The sequence below is a fragment of the Anopheles gambiae genome, chromosome 2 (genome assembly GCF_943734735.2).
Source record: "Anopheles gambiae chromosome 2, idAnoGambNW_F1_1, whole genome shotgun sequence".
NCBI classification, from domain to species: domain Eukaryota; kingdom Metazoa; phylum Arthropoda; class Insecta; order Diptera; family Culicidae; genus Anopheles; species Anopheles gambiae.
Genome location: NC_064601.1, coordinates 81,407,928 through 81,425,878, shown reverse-complemented (window position 1 = coordinate 81,425,878; position 17,951 = coordinate 81,407,928). Strand labels below are relative to the sequence as shown.

The following is a 17,951-nucleotide window of genomic DNA, read 5'->3' as shown; positions in this document are numbered from 1 at the left end:
GAATAACGGCTGTTTCAAAAACGATGTTTTGAGTAAACACGTGAACCGATTGTTCTCTTTCTAACTTTCTTCTTTCTCACCCACCCTCTGACTATGGGCAACAGATACGGCCATAATGCACTGTGGGATTTGGCTTCTTCCAAAATCATAAAGAAAAATCACAATTACAGATGAACTGAAGTGCTGTCAATAAAAGTCAAAACATTTCGTGGGCAAACAGGAACGATGGACGCCCTCGAAACAAAACCACAAATCTGCAACATTCCAGGTTAGAAATGTGACCGCAACTTGGCATAAATAGCAAAAAATTAATCGCCAACTATTCGCACTTTCAGAAACCAAAATTCAGCCCGTAGAAATCGAGATACTGCCCGTGGTGTACGACATTATCCGAAGGTAAATATGATTTGTGTCTACAGTATCAGCACAGTTTCTGCACTACTCAGTGCCGGTGAACATTGCAAAGTGAATTCCGTCAGAGGCCCCCTACCAGCTCCGTACAATCGATACTGAGATCGGGCACACGGGCCACACGTTTTGCACCACGTTGCACCTCCTTGTTCCCCGCAAAATTGCTACCGGTTCGCAAAAACCAACAAAAAAACATAAACAATTATGTAAAAAAGCGAAATTTCACAACCCTTATCAATGCTTTGTTTGCAATCGTTCTCTGCTCTCCGTTTAGTGTTGAGAAGGATCCGATAGATAACACCGCGAAACAAAAGGAAAGTGCCGAGTGCAGCCATAAGGTACGTCGTCATGCGAACAGGAATTGCACAAAGACACAAAGGACTTACCGTGACTTACCCCCCATCGGTCGTTACCAATGTTCTTGTTCTAGGTCACTGAGCTTCAAAAAACACTCGACGCAGCACGATCAACCATCCGCAAGCTGCACGGGATCGAGTACAGCAAGGAGGAGCAGCTGCGACGGCTCGAAAGTTTGCGCAAACAGCTCGCCCTGAAGCAGCAGCTGATCAAGAAGTACAAGAACGTCCAGTTCTAGAAGCCCGAACCCGCCGCCCCGAACCGCTCTCGCGATGGTGCTGCAACTGATTCTGCGATACCTGGCCAACAACGAGCAGCTGATCCAGCGGTTGGCCGACTCGTACCCGCTGCGCAGGGCCGCCCAGATGGTGCTGAGCGCGTACTATCGCAGTCGCTCCATTGCCGAGCAGCAGAAGCTGATCGGAATGTCGCCGGAGCGGTTGCAGCAGGCGTTGCGAAGCTTCAAGTCGAACGTGCAGAAGGAGATCGAAAATGCGAAGAATGATTTGGGCAAGAAAAAGTGAAGTGAGCGCGCGTTCCAGCGCGGATGCGCATACTAGAGACAAGCGAAGAGAAAGGGTGGGTGTATAAACTGTGCCGTGCTTCAATGTAATTAAAATTTATTTTTATTTGTCGAAAATGTGTCGCCTCGTGTTGTGAATTGCAATTGCGAAACGAAAATAACATTCTGAAATTTGCAACAATTCATCATTTCGCTTCGGGAAGGGTCAATTTCCTTCGTTTTTAGCTCACTGTTATCGTACGTAGTGCATGCTGTTGCCCTGCGTCAATACGCATAATCCCCTAGCACTAATTCCAATTCAAAACCGATCTCTTCCGTTGCATGAAAATGTCAATATAGTAAATAAGAAATTGTTGATCGTACGGGAACAACATTACATACTTGATTCGATAGTGCGTGCGTGTTTTTGTTGACGTACATTCGCAGAGGTGCATATTAAGAATAAAATTGCAAATTTCCATTTGCCAGAGGCTATGGCCATCGCGTCTCGCAAGAAAAAAAAACGGCGAGCTCGACGATGTCAAAACAGGTGGTAAGAGAGTTGTACCCGGGGGAGCTCCTTGATAGGGTGGTTTTCAACCAAAACCGGTCTGCACTGGTCGCTGATGTGCGAGCAGGCCCGCCTAAAAAAACAGTAAATCGTACTTTACTTTACTGCTGCTCCCGCACTCGTCAGTCAGTGCACAAAGTCCAACAACAAAATCTAAACGCTTATCTAGTTGGAAGCAATGGATAGTTTGCTCATGTCAACGGCGACGGCGGTCCCACCGGACGCGGCCGACGATGATGCTCCAGGGGCAGCCACCGAAGCAACCGATTGTTGTGAGAATGTCCCTGAACTACCGGCCGATAACACCTTACCGCTGGCGGGCGGTAAACTTGGCCCTGCTCCGGTGGCCCCCGCCATATTGTTGCGCTTCTTTCCTCCGCCCGCTGGCCGGTGGTTGCGCTTATCCGTCCCAATGTCCAGCACGGGCGTTGACTCGCTGGTCGGCGAACTGTTGGCCGTGCCATTGTCCATGCCTCCCGCAGCAGCAGCAGCAACAGCTGCATCCCCGTCCACCGTTGCACTGGACCCCTTGGATAGTGGCATGTTAGCGGAACAGGTCATCCCAGACCCGGTCTGCATTCCGCCCACCATCGCACCACGGTTCGATTGCATTTTGTTCGGCTTGGAGCGCTGCTGGATGCTCCCAGGCGTGTACAGCGGCTGAATCACGTTCCCGACCGCTTTCGTGCGCCCCTCGCGGAACACCATGCGCTGGCCCGGCTTCATGTACTCGGGATTCTTGATGAAGCGGAACCGCACCACGGCCTTGTCGCCGGTGCGCAGGCATTCCTTGGACATTTGCAAGATCTGCGCCGTCTGCCGGATGCTGCCACAGTGTACCATCGCCGACCAGCGCCCGTACTTGCTCGAGATCGTCGTCGGATGGTGCAGCACCAGTATCTCGCAGTCAAACTCCCAGCAGGCCTGCGGGTTCAGCGCCTGGCTGACCATCACCATGCCCTTGCGTATCTGGGAGCGCTTGATTTTCTTCAGCGCAAAGCTGGCCGTCTGCCCGCTGCGCACCTCGCGCACCACCATGCGCTTGCGGTGGATGCTTTTGATTGTGATCGGCTGAAAATCCCCCAACGGGTCCGGCCCGAGCAGCAGCGTATCGTTTAGCCGCACTATCCCCTGAAGCGTGATCCCGGACACGACGGTTCCAACGCCCTGTTAAGGGAAGAGCAGGAAATGCTGTTCAACCATCCATCTCCTTCACACCGCAACCCTTCCCAACCGACTTACCGGTACGGCATATGTATCGTCAATCTGGAACTCGGTCGGCAGGGCATCGTTGCCCGTGGTGCGCACGTTCAGCAGGTTGAGGAACATTTTCAGCAGGTCCAGGTTCTCGCCCGTCACGTTCGACACTTGAAAGATGGGACATAACCGCTCCGACACGAAGTTGGTGGCGCTCAGCACGACGTCATCGCTCGTTTTCACCATCACCGGCACCTTGCGGCAGCCCTGCGATTTCAATATTTTGTACAGCAGCTTCAAATTCTCTTGGAGAATGTTCGGCGGGCACATGTCGATCTTGGTGACGACGACGAATACCGGCACGGACAGTGCTAACGCCAGACCCAGATGTTCTTTCGTCATTCCCACGATACCGGAGTTCGCTCCAATCTGCAGAAACAGAAAAAAAAGAAACATAAGGGCAGTGTTTGTAAAATTCACGAGATAAACTAAACTGCAGGCAATCCACATGGTACATACCATCAGCATGCCGAAATCCGGCGCATGGCCCGTCATGCCGAACACGGTCGTCTTCAAGTACCGCTCATGGCCTGCCAAATCAATGAACGTGATGACTTTGGCCGACTTTTCGCATATCTTCACCCAGTCGAGGGTGCCATGGTCCGGTTTGTTCACCACATTGCCCACACTGTCAAAACCAAGGATGTCATTTCCCACCGAGCTGGTGCGGCCACTTTCAATCTCGTGCTTGTGGCGAAAGAGCCGCTGTCTCGCGAACCCCCGGCCATTGTCCAACTCGCCGTGGGTCAGCACGCCCAGCAGGGTGGACTTTCCGGCGTCCACATTGCCCACGACGGCGACCCGCACCTCGGTGAAATCGTCCTCCTCTACCTTCCGCCGGATGAGGTACTGCCCGGTATTGCCCTGCTCCGCCTTTCGGGTGCGCAGCGGAACACAGTCCGCGCCAAGCATAGCTGCCAGGGATTCCAGCGTTGCCACGGACGCAGCATAATCATCCGGGACGAGACCATTTTCGCTTCCATCTGTGGAGGAGATAGGAACATGATACACACCACGTTGAATCGTGTATGCTTTGTCACATGTGTGTGTGGGTGTGTGTGTGGGTGTTTGTGTAGATATTTGCGTCTGCTTACCTTCCCCAATGCCAATCTCGTACACCGTCTCACCACGGCTGGCGGAAATACGTTCTTCTAATCGTTTCATCAGCAGATCAAACTGCTCCTCCGTCGGCCCCACCAGAACCGTCTTCTCGCGAATACTAGAGTAATCGACGAACTTCCGGTCGCCCGTGCTGGTACCGTTGGATGATGAAATCCCGTCCGGAAGTTTGCTGCTGTTCGCACCCGAACCGAGCGCGCCCACTGGCGCTTGTTTTGTTGCGGTTGGTTTCATTTTGTTTTAGCGTTTTTGTTTTCGTAATCGATTCACGCGCGCGTCATAAATGTTCATAACCGTACGGTTGCACCTTTATCCATTCCTCTCCCACACAACCAGAGTGAATGGGGAAGGGGGGGTAGCTTATCTGCGGAAGCCTTGGGATGAGCAGAAAAATATCTCTTTGAAAGATATTGCACAATTGGTGTACGGTAGCGTCCGATAGGAAGTGCAACGGCAGCTAGGGTGACCTGGTAAAGCGCGCTTCTTCGTCGTACGATACAACAATCTTCGCTTTTCTTGGTTCGATGTGGCAAGTGTACACCTTGCAGCAGCAGAGTGGTTGGAGCGAAAGGGAAACAATCAACGAAACTGTTTTGTTTTGCTTATAGCTCCGTCACATATTCACTTTTCTATAAATGGAGCTGCGGTCGGTTATGAGGTACGATGGGCTGCGAAATATTGCTATCACAAGAGCGCGCCAATTGTGGAACAACAAAGATGGCAACGAATTCTTCCCCTTTTAGCCACTTTCTTCGCTAAACCTGTTGAAAAAGTGGAATTTGGCAATGTTTGCAATCGTCGTCGTTTCCACAAAAATTGATGATGACTACGCACTGTGGGTGAATCGTTCGGCCATAGCAACTGTCACTAGAATGACGTACGGCTCGAACAATGATGCTGTGTTACAGCAGTTTGAAAAGATCGTTTAAAATCATCGAAAAACGAAAAGGTATTCCGATATATGTCATACTCAATATACGCAAAGATTGACAGTTTCTAAGCTTTGAGCAAATTGCTCCATAGCTTCATTGGTTTGTTTTGAGGCGAAAGAACTCCGTTGGAGCCAAAGCCTCTATAAACTACCCAAGTGCCACAAATCCACTAAACGACCACTAAACGGCTTCTAAACGACTCAAGTTCTCTACCTAAACGGAATACAGAAAGACTTCGTTTAGCAGACGGCAAACGACTCATGCATTCTAAAAATAGCGAAAAAGCTGGTGGCGCACTCTGTTGGTGGGATACCCCAACCAGTTGAGCTTCATCGCTTGGAGGAGAGCTTTCTCATTTCCTCTGTACTGTTGTATGGTTTCGCATTGAAGTTATGCATCGCTAGAACTAGAACGGCGATACGATTGTTTAAATACTAAACTTCAATGGAAACCACCAGCACTGAAGCAAGTGAGATTTGAGTAATGGTCGTTGGTGTCGGTACCAACGTATCTGACCACACGACCATTCATATAGATTTTTGCTCGGAAAGTTAGAAGGCTATATAGGTCATGATAAAATGAAACTTGTCGAAACACATTGCAAGAAAAGGATAGCAATATATAATGATGAGTTGTAATACGCCATCTATTGATCAAACCAATGAAGCTGTGGAGCTTTAATTTTTTTTCTATGGATATTCAATTTTCCAGTCGTTTAAGCTTAATCTGTGGCGCTTGGGTATTCCAACAACATTCTTTGTTTTGCTCGATGGCGTATTACAACTCATTATTATATTGTTGTCCTTTTCTTACAAAATATGTGGGTATCTGCTTCAGTGCTGGTGGTTTACAATGGATTTGAGTATTTAAACAATCGTATCGCTGTTCTAGTTCTAGCGATGCATAACTTCAATATGAAATCATATAGCAGTGCAGGCGGTCCCGCGTATCCCGAGTAAAATATCGCGTATCTAGAATTTCCACGTAAGTCGAATCTCTTGATTTCCAGCTAAAATATCACTAATTTACGTGTAATTTTGTAAGTGGAAAGCCGTTTTAGCCACTTTATGAATTATTTGATAAGATTTTGACTAAATATAACAGTTTTGAACCTTTTGAAATAGTTTCTAACATTCGATCAAAATTGGTGGAAATTATTTGTTTACAATTGATGTGTCAAATCAGTACAATTTGCTCAAAGAATTGTCTCGAGAAGTCGTTTAGAACCTGTTTATTGGTCGTTCTCTGGATTTGTGGTACAGGTGGTCCCCGAGATACACGGTACCTCTTATACGCGGATTCGGAGATACGCGGTTTTCTAAATTTGACAGTTCGTTGAACAAATTGTACTGATTTGACACATCAATTGTAAATTGCCAAATAATTTCCGTTTTGATCGAATGTTAAAAACTATTTCAAAACGTTTAAAACTGTTATATTCCGTCAGAATCATATCAAATAATTTATAAAGCGACTAAAACCGCCCCCTACTTGCAAAATTACACGAAAATTATTGATATTTTGGCTAAAAATCACGAGATTCGACTTACGCGGAAATTCGAGATACGCGGTATTTTGCGGCCGTTTTCGGTCCCCATTAACCGTGTATCTCGGGGACCGCCTGTACTTGGGTTATAATCTGACAAACTCATTGCATTAAAGAAAGTTGCGGTATAATTTATAACAAATGATTTGATTTTATAGAGATTTGCTATACATTTTTATCGTTTAAACTGTAGACCATTTAATCAAATTTGGAATCATTGATTGATATAAAAGAAATAAATAATAGCTAAAATCGTTTTGTACAACAAATATGTCCGCCCTGTTGTGTTTCTTGACCTTAGTGCGATGTTTTCTAATGACGATTTATCGATGTTTTATTTGACAGCGGCCTGATGTTGACAACAATGTTTTCCTAGAAACAAAACACAACATTCTCAAAAAAATATTCTACATCAATTTACACCATAGCATAAGAATATCAACTCGTAGCATGTACCACGAGAAGCAACAACGAGAGTTGTGCGCGTTGCATGCGCTGAACAACCTGTTTCAAGGTATGGAAAAACAAGGAAGGAAGATTGTTTAGCATTGAGTTAACAAATGTTTTTATAATGCCCTCACAGACAAATCGTCCTTCACCAAATCACAGCTCGATCAAATCTGCCAAAATCTCTCTCCAAATGAGTACATCAATCCGCACAGGTGTGTCGTGGTCGCGAGCCGGTGCTATGGGAAGGTCGCTTACTAAATACGCTCTTTTCTATATCCAGATCCATCCTGGGACTCGGAAACTATGATGTGAATGTTATCATTGCTGCATTACACATGAAAGATTGTGAAGCGATTTGGTTCGACAAGCGAAAGTATATACCGTACACGGCTTTGAGCTTGGATTGTTACACTAGCTTTAACACCCATCTCCCTTTTCCAGGGATCCATCGCGAATCGATACATCGAAAATAATCGGGTTCATACTGAACGTTCCAAGCAACTACAAGGTGGGGTTTGTGCGTCTGCCCATTCAACGCCGACACTGGATAGCCATTCGACAAATTAACAAAGAGTACTGGAACCTAGACTCCAAGCTGGATGCTCCCCAATGCCTAGGAGATGTAAGTGTTGTACATGCCTCGATGATTACCTTGTGGATTAATGTATCACGGCTAATTTTGTAAATCACAGGAGTCGAACATGCTACAGTACCTACGAGAGCAACTGCAAAGCAATGACAAAGAGCTTTTCGTCGTGTGCACATGCGAGGTGGACAAAACGCAACAATGGTTACTACCGGACAACGAACAGCGGTGAAGGAAATACGGGAAATAGATTTGTACATGGTTAAAATGCCTTGCTTAATCTGATTGCATCCGTTTAGCTCCTGACAGTGATGTTTGTCGTGTAAAGTATTTAAAGAGGCCAGTGTAAGCTGGTTATAACTTATCTACTATTAAAATGTTTTTGGTTGGGAAGGATTTCCCAGCCCGATTATTGATTGTCGATATTAAGTCGACCATTAGAGCGTTCAATATAGATCCGTATTTAATTTAGTTTTCTAAACACAACATGCTTTAACAATTCAACTCTCTTTCAACCGCTCGAGAGTTTGAACCTCCGCCTGAGTTGGATTTGATGTCGGTATTTGATTTTCTTGCTTTCAAGATCGAGATCTTTGTAGTCAACCTTTGTGAATTTTTTTGCAAAAATTCGAATAAAGAGAAAAAAAACTTAAATCCGCAACACGAAATTTAAATTAACACTAATAACCTTGGCTATGATAAAATTATGTATTCACCCTGGTATAAACAATCCCGGATAATGCGGAGCGACGTACACGAAACACTGGGATGTTCTGAATTTAAATTTTTATTTTCCTCAATCATTATTATTTATTGTTTCAGCTTTTATGAAAATATAATTGATTACTCAATCAACTATTTAAAATACATATTTGCTTGTTTAGGAGAAATAGTTGCGATTTTACATTAAATAATTTTTTTAAACAAACCACTTTATATTTTTGAAATTGTCATTTCAGCTCTGTCAAGCGCCTCTAGTCCTATCGACCACACGTTGTCCGGCAGACGCACGCACAATGGCGTCCTCCGATCTGATAGTGAACGTAAATAATCTGGAGAAAATAGAGAATTTCCTCAATGATTCCACGTACAAGGAGATTATCGAGAACAGTGAAACGTTCAACACGCGGCTCTGCCTGGAGCGGAGGCTCCGGATGCCGTTCCTCGACCCGCAGACGGGCGTCGCACAGAACCACTGCGCGTTGTTTATGCACAGCCGCCACCGCATCCCCGGGCTGAAGAATGGCCAGGTGTACAGCTACCCGTCGGCGCGCTGGCGCAAGTCCCGCCGGCAGTACTTGCTGCAGAAACCGCACCCACCGTTCCCGGCGTACACGCATCGCCCGTTCGGGCATCTGCAGCCGGCCCCGCCAGCCTCCATCCTGCCCGGCAGCGGCATCGGCGGGGATCGCGGAGGTGTGGGCGGCGGTGGTGGTGGCGGTGGCAGCACGTACGACTCGGAAAACTCCAACCTGGACCAGTCGAGCGCGGTCGATGCGTCCGAGCTGAAGGAGCACGAGTCGGAGAAGGGTTCGGGCAAGGATTGGTACTACGATGAGATGGAGATGCACGACATGGAGTCGTTCGAGGATCACGACCTACCGGACTCGGACTGCGACTACGAGGAGAGCTTCAGCCAGCGCAAGAAAAAGAGCAAGGGCGCCCGGAGCGGGGGAGGCGGCGGCGGCGGCGGCGGTTCCGGCGGCGGGCGCAGCAAGTCGGGCGGCTCGTCACTGTCCGACGCGAACAATCGTCGCGGCGGCAGGGGGGGCGGACGAGGCCGAGGACGCAAATCGCAAGGTATTGGGGGCGAGCTGGGTCCTAGCTTCAAGGATATGGTGGAAACACCGAAAAAGAACCGTGTTCAAACACTACCGAACCTCACACCCCAATCGAACAGCTCATCCCCACTGACCCTACCCGGAGGCGGCGGAGCAGGAGGTGGATCGGAGGAACTCCCGCTGGTGCCGGAACTGGTGCCGGAGGTGAAGGTCGAGGGGAGCGGCGATCCCACGGACGGATCCGGAGCACCGAAGCTGCCCAATAGCCGTCCCGGGGTGGGCCCCAATCATGCGGCCGGTGGTCTCGCGGCCAACAGCGGCCCGGGCGGCCCGATAGCCGCCCTAGCCGGGGCCACTGCATCGATCGGCGGAGTCCCGGCACCGGCGGCCGTTGTTGCGCCCGGTGTCGGACCGGGCGGTCCCGGCGCTGGACCCGGCGCCGCTGGTGGTGGAGGGGCGGTCGAGAAGAGCCGAGCCGTGCCGTCGCCATACTGCGACTTCTGTCTGGGCGATGCGCGCGAGAACAAGAAAACGTTCGAGCCGGAGGAGCTGGTGTCCTGCTCGGACTGTGGCCGGTCGGGCCATCCGTCCTGCCTGCAGTTCACGGCGAACATGATCATCTCGGTGCGCAAGTACCGGTGGCAGTGCATCGAGTGCAAGTACTGCACCATCTGCGGCACGTCCGACAACGACGATCAGTTGCTGTTCTGCGACGACTGCGATCGTGGCTACCACATGTACTGTCTGTCGCCGCCGCTCGTCTCGCCGCCCGAGGGCTCCTGGAGCTGCAAGCTGTGCAAGGAAGAGTTCCACAAGCCCAAGTAAGCGCGACCGCATGCTTCGTTTCTTGCAGCACGGAACGAAAACGAGAGGGTGCAACTGTGGCGCACTCCTCACCTGCATCGATCACCAGCAGCGTGGCCCAGAAGCGGCAGCGTGCCTCTCTGTCAGTAGCGGCGAGGTATTAAGTAGACACTAACGACAAAGCGAAAAAACACCCGACAATTTAGTATTAGGTGCGAAGACACACACAAGCAATTGTATTATGACTTCGAAACCGCGACACCGGTCAACCGGATCGGACTCATCGATATTAACTCTCTCTTTGCTATAGATAACTTTTGCTCAGTCTCGGATACGGAATGGTGGCAACGCCTTTGAACGTAAATGTGCAATTTTTTTGTACTCCCCCATCTCGTCTCGCAAGACAAACCCCAACTTCCCTCTGTGCCGATGTGTATTTTGTATGTAACTTTTGATCTGTTTGTGTGTTGTTTGTTCTCCGTTTTTTTTGTAATAGTCCATGCGAAACCGTACATGCATTTCTGCTAATTTTATTGTATCTATCGATTAAGAACAGTACTTAAGCTTAGCGTAAATGAATAGCAGCCCCACGATGGGGACGGGGTCTAGCGTAGCGTCATATCGTCGTCACACCACCGCAAGCCAACGGGTTTGCTCTGTGCGCCAGCTCTGACGCTGTTTCTAGCCCGAATCAATCTCCCTTCCTTTCACACACATACACATACTCTCTCTCTATCTGTACTATCCCTCTCTAGTTCAGGGTTAATTTTAACTTGTTTTAGAAAATGCCGTTTTATGTCTGTCCCTTACGATTGATGAACAGTAGTTGTGTGAAAGCTTTTAAAAACAAATAATCGCTACCTATAATCATGATAAAACACATTGCGCAATACCAACTACGGAAACACGACAAAATACTAATGTTGGATATATAAATCTTAAGCAGCTCTCGCGTACAATAATATCAACCCTTTTTTTAAGTGCGTTTTAATTTACACCATGCGTTTGTTTTATTATTTAGCTGAACAATAACAAAAAGAACATTCTGCATCCGAAAACTTATGGCAGCGCGCCTCGTCGGTGATCGCTACTTTCTCGATCTCTTTCGCTTCCCAAACTCTAATCTTCCGCTTTTACCGAAAGCTGGTTTGTTTGTAATATCACAGATCCTCAGTAATCATAAGTGTAGTTTTCTAGTCGTCCCGGGCCAATGCGATTCAGAGCGTGGAGGGGCAGTTTTTGTTCTTCGCAATGAACAAACGGTCCGGATCGAGGCTTAGCTGCTCAAGGGCGTTGTAGATCTTTTTCCTAATATCGGTCGAGTAGTCTCGATCACGTCCCAGCAGCCAGATTTGATCTGGCGTTAAGTAATTTGGGGTCATTACGAAAAGAAAAACAAGAATCGATACAAACAAGGAGGGATTAGGCTACGGTTTGTATTGGCTGTGGCCGTTACGGCTCACTTCTTCTTATACATACCAGCGTGAACCGCCACAAAGCTCGTGCACGACCAGAGAATGGCAAAGTTGTCGTAGTTGGTGTAGAGCACCTGGTAGCGGCCAGATCCTGGCAGTAGCCGCGCAATCGCCGTTGGAAGCCGTGACTGGAGCTGAAAGTGAAAGAGAGAAGCCCAACAATCGGTTATTGAGAAACGGTGCTCTGAGGCTTTGCGGAAAACCAGTTTATTTCGTATAAACAACACGTTGCACACGTTAACGCATTAAGCAAGAAAACAGACACAAGAAAACAAAAATGAGTGTAGGAAATAGCAATGAACAAAACAAAAGCAAATTATTTAGATTGAACGTTAAATAACTTATTCTACTCTCATTCATTATGGAAACACAACGTACAGTCTTTCCCCGAGTTACGCGACACTCGAGTTACGCGAATTCGAGTTACGCGAATTTTTATTTTTGACAGTTCAGATGTCAAATCAGTACAATTTTCTCCATCAATTGTCAAATGAAAAATAATTACCGATAAATAACTAAATTTTCTACACCAATTGCATCAAATAAGTATTAAATTACATAAATGAACTAAATTCAATAAAAAATTATGATAAATAAAGTATATTTTTGCTGTAACATGTGATATTCGACTTACGCGAAAATCCGAGTTACGCGAATGTCTCCGGAACGCATTATTCGCGTAACTCGGGGAAAGACTGTAGATGGTTTTGTTGTTGAAAATGAACAAACGGTAAACTAACGCTCCTCGATCAACAGTCCCATATTGTCTAGTGGTTAGGATATCCGGCTCTCACCCGGAAGGCCCGGGTTCGATTCCCGGTATGGGAAATTTTTTTTCTCACTATTTTTCAAAATGCACGCATGCATGTTTTATTCTATTTTGTGCTACTTACTCTATTTAGTGTGTGAAACATTGCTTTAATTAAAAAAAAAAATTAACTTGTTGTCGAGGCTAATTAGGCAATTAGTCGGACGAACAAATGGCTTCGTTAGCGTGTATGTATCCTTCAGATTTTTCTTGGATGGTTCTAATAAACAACCTTCAGCTAATTGTAACACTAATGGAATAATTCAATTGATGTAATTATGAAAACAAAAACCGTTAAAATGTGTTTAGTGGTATTTTTTGTGCGTTACCATTTTTTCATATCGAATATATTGCATATAGAGGCATCCCAAGGATAATACTTTTTTTTAGAAAACCAGTGTTAACGCTAAAAATAGCTTGATTTATGTACGTAATTAGCGTAAATTTTCGACATCTATCATGCATCCAAATTGCAACTTTATCTTTAAAATATTCAGGTACTTGATTCAAAATTTCAAATAACGTCTATCATCACACACCAATGTTTCTATTAATACACCAAACAAATTCTATTGCGATCGTAAAAAATTCCCAAAACAAAATACGTTTCAAAATCAATGAATTTGTTTACCAAGGTGCAGCTAGTTTACATTCCCAATCTCTATCTAGCCAAGCTAACATGGCTATGGCAGTAAAAAGTGATTAAAAAGAATAAACAAAACGATCTTGACCTTCACAGGGAGACATAAACAAATAAATAGGTCTGATAGTTAACCCATAGGATATTTATATTCGATAGCCACCCAAGCTGCACGGGAAAATACCGCATTTAAAAAAATATGCTGCAATCTCACGCTAAGAGTTACCGATTTTCCAACAAAAAAGTGTGTTACGATTTAAAATCCAAGTTAGAGCAAGACAGAAATTAGGCAGTCTGACAGTAAAAGGTGATTTATCACCTTTCATTGTAAGAGCTTGGTCAAGTCTCTCCAATCCAAAAATAAAACAACCAACCATCATTCATCAAAACCTTTGTTTCCCATAACTCTTTCCCCATTGTTGCGCTCAAGAACGGGCACAGCGCCCGGGGTAGAACGAATCCTCCCCATAAGTAGGTGAAACTTTAGCCCAATTTTCAACCGGTGGGCGGTCGGGGAGCGTTTCCATCAATGAAATCCCGCCGCCGTCGCCGTCTCGATGGAAGGAGAAGTGATTGTTTTGATTTGGCTTGATGTTTTTCTGTGAAAATTACCGAAACAAATGCCAATTACACGGTACCGTTACACGTTCCATCGCTTTGCCCATATTCTCACCCACGGGAAAGGTCCATTTCTCCCCCCGCCCCTTGGTGGTACCGTTACTACGTGCGGGGCAAGTGAGGTTGTTCTTTCTTTCGGCAGCCTTTCATCATCCCCCGCCGCACATTGTTTATTCTGTTGCCCGCGCTGTTCACACCCTACCTGGACGTTCATGATGGAGGACGTTTCACTCTCCGGTACGGCTTCCCCGATGCTGATCGATGGGTTGCCCGTCCTGCGAATGTATGGGGGAGAATGTGAGTGGTGGTGGTGGTGGTGGTGGTGGATCTTAAGGGCCGCATCCCCCTTCCGCAGACCCCTTAAAAACCAGTTGCCCCACTTTCGCGCTTACCATTGATTGACGGATTTAATCGAAATCTCCAGCTGACTTCGGCCGGCCTCGTCCCGCAGCGTCGTGTTCTCAAAGGTCATCGTGGTACAGCCGGAGGCCAGCTCGGGCAGATAGAAGGAACGTTCCACCTCGTACCACTTGCCTAAAAACTGGAAGAGAAGGAAAGAGAAAAAAAAACGACATCAGAAATGGGTGCCAATCGGTCGGCTTAGGGTGGTCCACCATGACTAGGTCAATTTCCACTTTCTCAGCGGTCATTTAGAATGACACGCGGGGATGATGGCACACACGTCGGCGGCGGTGGTTACGTGTGTGTCGGCATGGTTCGATGGGTTGGTGGCCGCTTTCGTTCGTGCATTGGAAGCATAAAAGCGTACGCTGGAGTCTGCCTTACTGACTGACTGACTGACTGACTGAGTCGCGCGCACCTGTAGCAACCCCCGAATGCACACCACGACAGCGCGGACAAGTAGGCTACGGATTTTACGGATAATTACGTAAGTTTGGCACGTCAGTTGCCGCCGTTGGATTTGAAAGTTTTTGCAGGTTGCGTCCGGGTGGCAAGCGTGCGAGGCCACCAGGCAATCAACAACACACTCACACACATTACTGTAGCCAGAGCGCTCCCGGTCAGTGTCGATGCAGTTCCACCGCTCACCCTCCCCCCCGCGGGCACTCCCGGTTTTCCGTTCCACTCCAACTTTTATTTTCACCGATTTCACCTTCCTTCGGCTGACGAATTTATTGCTTTCGTGCATTTATCGGCCGTTTAAATTTATCGATCCCGCAGGTGACTGTGACGGTTGACGATGTGCGCAAAGAAAAGCTGCATCCAAGCACCACTTACCTCATCCATCCTCATCACTCACCCCGCTGGGCGGAGGAGAAATGATGTAAAGAAAAAAAAAAAAGGTAAATAAGCCCACAGGGTGTGGAAGCCCCGGGGGGAAAGTACGAGAAGAGCGCACTGAACGTGTTTAACGCTGGGTGAATCATTGGTCAACAACACACACACTTACTTTCCCACTCGCCACCATCACCATCGGACGGACGCCGTATGTTCCGTTTTGTTGTTGTAAGTTATGCTGTTGCCGGATCGTAGTAGGCGGCTTATTACCACACATCGGCCGCAGTATATGGAGCGTGTGTGCACCTAAAAGTCGAACACACGTTCGAAAAACGTTCGATCTACTTCCAAAACCGGGGGACACATCGAGCGACGAGCGAATGGGCACTGTCTTAAAAAAAACCAGCCTACCCATAGCGAGTGGTGGGTGGAAGCAATGATCGAAAGCAACCGCACCACACTATCAACATCTTGGGGTGGGGGGAGGGGGGCAAAAACAAACAGCCCAAAGAGGGAAGGATATGATTTATGATTCCTTTCACTGGCAACGCGCAGCCATTTACATCTAACCTTAATATCGGTGCGGGTTGCGCGCACTCACCTGCGGGTTAGAAAGCTACACAGCTCCACCCACCCCCCAATATGCCCACCACAGGCCAGATCGGAAAGGTTTGTGAGGCTTTTGTGTGTGTGTGAGAGCGGTCGTTAGTCAGTGTAACCCTGAACTCGTTGTTTTTTTGCCCGCTTTTTGCCAAGCATGGAACATTTTTGCGCAAATGTTGCACTGTTGCTGCAGCCGATCCATTGTTCGCGTTCTAAGCGCAGTGCAACGTAATGCCTTCTCTTCTGACGGCGGGTTGCGGCAAATACGTGGTGTTTTCTCTTGCTTGCGTTTCTTGCCTCCACTACTGCACCCCCTCTAAAAGCGCATGCCAACACGAGGCGAGAAAGAGTTCTAGAGCCAACAGGGTGGGTGAAGAGGATGAGGGATTCGGGCCGTTCGTTCTTACCTTTGTCATGTTAAACTTTGGCATTGAAGGGTAATTTGGGCACTTGCCGAAGCCGGACGCCAGCACCGGGCTCAGCCGGGCAAGCCAGAGGGCGACGGCGACGCACCACACCACACGCAGCTCCATAAACTGATGATACATGGTTTTTTTTCCTCTTTCCAATACGTGCACGGTTGGGGTTGCGTTGAAGTAGTTTTCTGTCGACGGAAGCAGAACCGAGTTCACACACCTCTTCGCTCGATGGTACGCGTTCAATTTGCACCGAAACTGTCACACACACCCAACACCGCGATCCCGGAGTTGTACCGCACAAAGCACAAAGTCCAGCCGAACGGTCAAGCGGTTCAAACGCTTCGATTGACGGTTCAAATCCAAAATAATACACAACTCGATTCGTGCGAACCCGCGCGCCCGTGTGGTAGGTCACCGATTGCTTTGATTGTGCTGTAGTGGGTGTGAGAGTGTGTTGGAGGCGTGTGCGCGCTCTGTTACTTTTCACTCTCGTTATCACTCGTTATCACTTATACGACACCACACTGATCTTGCTGATCTTGCTTGAAGGGCGCTTGAGTGTGTGTGAGGACACACGTCGATCGATCAGCTCAAACCCGTCGCGATTGTGTGTATTATTAGTGGGAAAAACGGTAGGGAGAAGGGTGACACGCGGAATGGCTAATGGATGGTAATTGAGAAAATGAAGCTTTACAAAAACGCAAATCTCCTTCCCCGCGGTCCTGTACGGGGGTTTGATTTGGTTGGGCCAATGACTGCAGTGCTGCGGTATGGCAGCAGTCTCTCTCTCTCTCTCTCTCTCTCTCTCTCTCTCTCTCTCTCTCTCTCTCTCTGTGTATGTGTTCAAGGCTCTTTCCTCTTTGGCACTACACCGTGGAGCCTGTTTGTGATCAACCCTAGAGCGCCGCGCGGCACTACCTGGTTGACGGGTTTGCAGGAAAAAATGTGTGTGTAAATTTTTTTTTGCTTCTTCTTCTCTACAACGCACACAGTGTCAGGGACACGCACACGCCGTTTTTGGGGAACTATCGTAGTCGTTGTCGCCTTGCGTGAAGGTTGCAGTATCTATATTCGTCGGCTAGATGTTTACGGAACGCGCCAGCATCGGTCACGCACACGCCAGCGCGTAATCGCGTACCCGTCGCGTTAATTAATAGATCGATCGATCGATCGAGCGAGCGACCGACGGTGTGGAAAGCAACCGCGGCAGGGGAAGGGGAGCAATGGGTGAAGAGAACCGGGCCGCGAGAACTATGGCGAGAGACAACGCACGGGGCACACACAACCAATTCCGATTACAATCCGAACGCAACTGACTTTTCGAACGGCTGCGGACCCGCGGGCAGCCAGCCAGCCAGTCAGCCAGGGCACCATGGCACAGATGCAGTCCGCGGGCGGGCGGGCGGACGGGCATGTGTTTGTGTTCCTACAGCCACGCACACTCCGCAGCTTGCTTGCACACACCATTCTTCGGTGTCCGGTTTTTGGTTCGGTCGGTTGCGCGGGGGAGGGAAGGTTGCTGTGCTCGGCGCTCGGCGGGATGGTAGGGAGAGAGCGCGAACGATGAAAAACTCTCACTCCACACCCCCACCGCGTGCAGCAGCCATTTCCGTGGAGAATCGTCTCGATTGTCCCCACCCCTGTTGGGTTGTAGTGAAGGAGGACGTGTAAGAGGAGGGTGAAAAGGAGCAGGGGGAGGGTGTGTTGGGTAAGGGTGATGGGCTCTCGCGCATCACAGTTCCATTCGCTACGGAATTGCTGCGCGACGGCAAAGACGCGCGCGACGGTTACGCTGGTGTCGATGGGTCGCTGCTCACGATGGTGTTGGTGGTA

The 17,951-nt window shown here is 48.2% G+C and overlaps 6 protein-coding genes and 1 non-coding gene across 7 annotated transcripts; 5 read left to right on the top strand and 2 right to left on the bottom strand.

The window, feature by feature from the left end:
- Positions 1-114: 114 nt before the first annotated feature.
- LOC1274936 (mediator of RNA polymerase II transcription subunit 9) lies at positions 115-1,408 on the top strand. The gene is made up of 4 exons (XM_314132.6): positions 115-268; positions 336-396; positions 686-749; positions 842-1,408. Exons 1-4 carry the CDS (start codon positions 226-228, stop codon positions 1,004-1,006), a joined length of 333 nt encoding a protein of 110 aa, XP_314132.5. The 5' UTR covers positions 115-225; the 3' UTR covers positions 1,007-1,408.
- LOC11175833 (protein NCBP2AS2 homolog) lies at positions 1,041-1,408 on the top strand. The gene has a single exon (XM_003435672.2). It carries the CDS (start codon positions 1,041-1,043, stop codon positions 1,290-1,292), a length of 252 nt encoding a protein of 83 aa, XP_003435720.1. The 3' UTR covers positions 1,293-1,408.
- Positions 1,372-5,095, bottom strand: LOC1274935 (GTP-binding protein 1). Its single transcript, XM_314131.5, has 4 exons — positions 4,193-5,095; positions 3,558-4,081; positions 3,084-3,467; positions 1,372-3,008 (listed from the first exon to the last, which is right to left on the bottom strand). Exons 1-4 carry the CDS (start codon positions 4,449-4,451, stop codon positions 2,007-2,009), a joined length of 2,169 nt encoding a protein of 722 aa, XP_314131.5. The 5' UTR covers positions 4,452-5,095; the 3' UTR covers positions 1,372-2,006.
- A 1,948-nt stretch (positions 5,096-7,043) lies between these two features.
- LOC1274934 (josephin-like protein) lies at positions 7,044-7,999 on the top strand. The gene is made up of 5 exons (XM_314130.5): positions 7,044-7,209; positions 7,279-7,357; positions 7,426-7,518; positions 7,587-7,767; positions 7,838-7,999. Exons 1-5 carry the CDS (start codon positions 7,146-7,148, stop codon positions 7,961-7,963), a joined length of 543 nt encoding a protein of 180 aa, XP_314130.4. The 5' UTR covers positions 7,044-7,145; the 3' UTR covers positions 7,964-7,999.
- A 689-nt stretch (positions 8,000-8,688) lies between these two features.
- LOC1274933 (zinc finger protein DPF3) lies at positions 8,689-11,311 on the top strand. Its single transcript, XM_061641236.1, has one exon. The coding sequence runs from the start codon at positions 8,748-8,750 to the stop codon at positions 10,335-10,337; it is 1,590 nt and encodes a 529-aa protein (XP_061497220.1). The 5' UTR covers positions 8,689-8,747; the 3' UTR covers positions 10,338-11,311.
- On the bottom strand, positions 10,831-17,473 carry LOC1274932 (apolipoprotein D). The gene is made up of 5 exons (XM_314128.4): positions 16,107-17,473; positions 14,250-14,398; positions 14,060-14,132; positions 11,796-11,925; positions 10,831-11,673 (listed from the first exon to the last, which is right to left on the bottom strand). Exons 1-5 carry the CDS (start codon positions 16,245-16,247, stop codon positions 11,534-11,536), a joined length of 633 nt encoding a protein of 210 aa, XP_314128.5. The 5' UTR covers positions 16,248-17,473; the 3' UTR covers positions 10,831-11,533.
- Trnae-cuc (transfer RNA glutamic acid (anticodon CUC)) lies at positions 12,548-12,619 on the top strand. The gene has a single exon. It is a non-coding gene; the product is annotated as a tRNA-Glu (tRNA).
- Positions 17,474-17,951: the final 478 nt, after the last annotated feature.

Bases quoted from the DNA above. Each gene is read 5' to 3' on its own strand.
- LOC1274935 (XM_314131.5), bottom strand. From the start codon at position 4,451: ATGAAACCAACCGCAACAAAACAAGCGCCAGTGGGCGCGCTCGGTTCG. The intron at 3,468-3,557 runs GTATGTACCATG...CTGTTTCTGCAG, and splicing joins CGGATTTCGGCATGCTGATG to ATTGGAGCGAACTCCGGTAT. The intron at 3,009-3,083 runs GTAAGTCGGTTG...TTCCCTTAACAG, and splicing joins ACGATACATATGCCGTACCG to GGCGTTGGAACCGTCGTGTC.
- LOC1274932 (XM_314128.4), bottom strand. From the start codon at position 16,247: ATGTATCATCAGTTTATGGAGCTGCGTGTGGTGTGGTGCGTCGCCGTC. The intron at 11,926-14,059 runs GTAGGGTGTGAA...TTTCACTTTCAG, and splicing joins CCTCCATCATGAACGTCCAG to CTCCAGTCACGGCTTCCAAC. The intron at 11,674-11,795 runs GTATGTATAAGA...ACTTAACGCCAG, and splicing joins CTTTGTGGCGGTTCACGCTG to ATCAAATCTGGCTGCTGGGA.
- LOC11175833 (XM_003435672.2), top strand. From the start codon at position 1,041: ATGGTGCTGCAACTGATTCTGCGATACCTGGCCAACAACGAGCAGCTG.
- LOC1274933 (XM_061641236.1), top strand. From the start codon at position 8,748: ATGGCGTCCTCCGATCTGATAGTGAACGTAAATAATCTGGAGAAAATA.
- LOC1274934 (XM_314130.5), top strand. From the start codon at position 7,146: ATGTACCACGAGAAGCAACAACGAGAGTTGTGCGCGTTGCATGCGCTG. The intron at 7,519-7,586 runs GTATATACCGTA...TCCCTTTTCCAG, and splicing joins ATTTGGTTCGACAAGCGAAA to GGATCCATCGCGAATCGATA. The intron at 7,768-7,837 runs GTAAGTGTTGTA...TGTAAATCACAG, and splicing joins CTCCCCAATGCCTAGGAGAT to GAGTCGAACATGCTACAGTA.
- LOC1274936 (XM_314132.6), top strand. From the start codon at position 226: ATGGACGCCCTCGAAACAAAACCACAAATCTGCAACATTCCAG. The intron at 269-335 runs GTTAGAAATGTG...TCGCACTTTCAG, and splicing joins ACAAATCTGCAACATTCCAG to AAACCAAAATTCAGCCCGTA. The intron at 397-685 runs GTAAATATGATT...CTCTCCGTTTAG, and splicing joins GTGTACGACATTATCCGAAG to TGTTGAGAAGGATCCGATAG.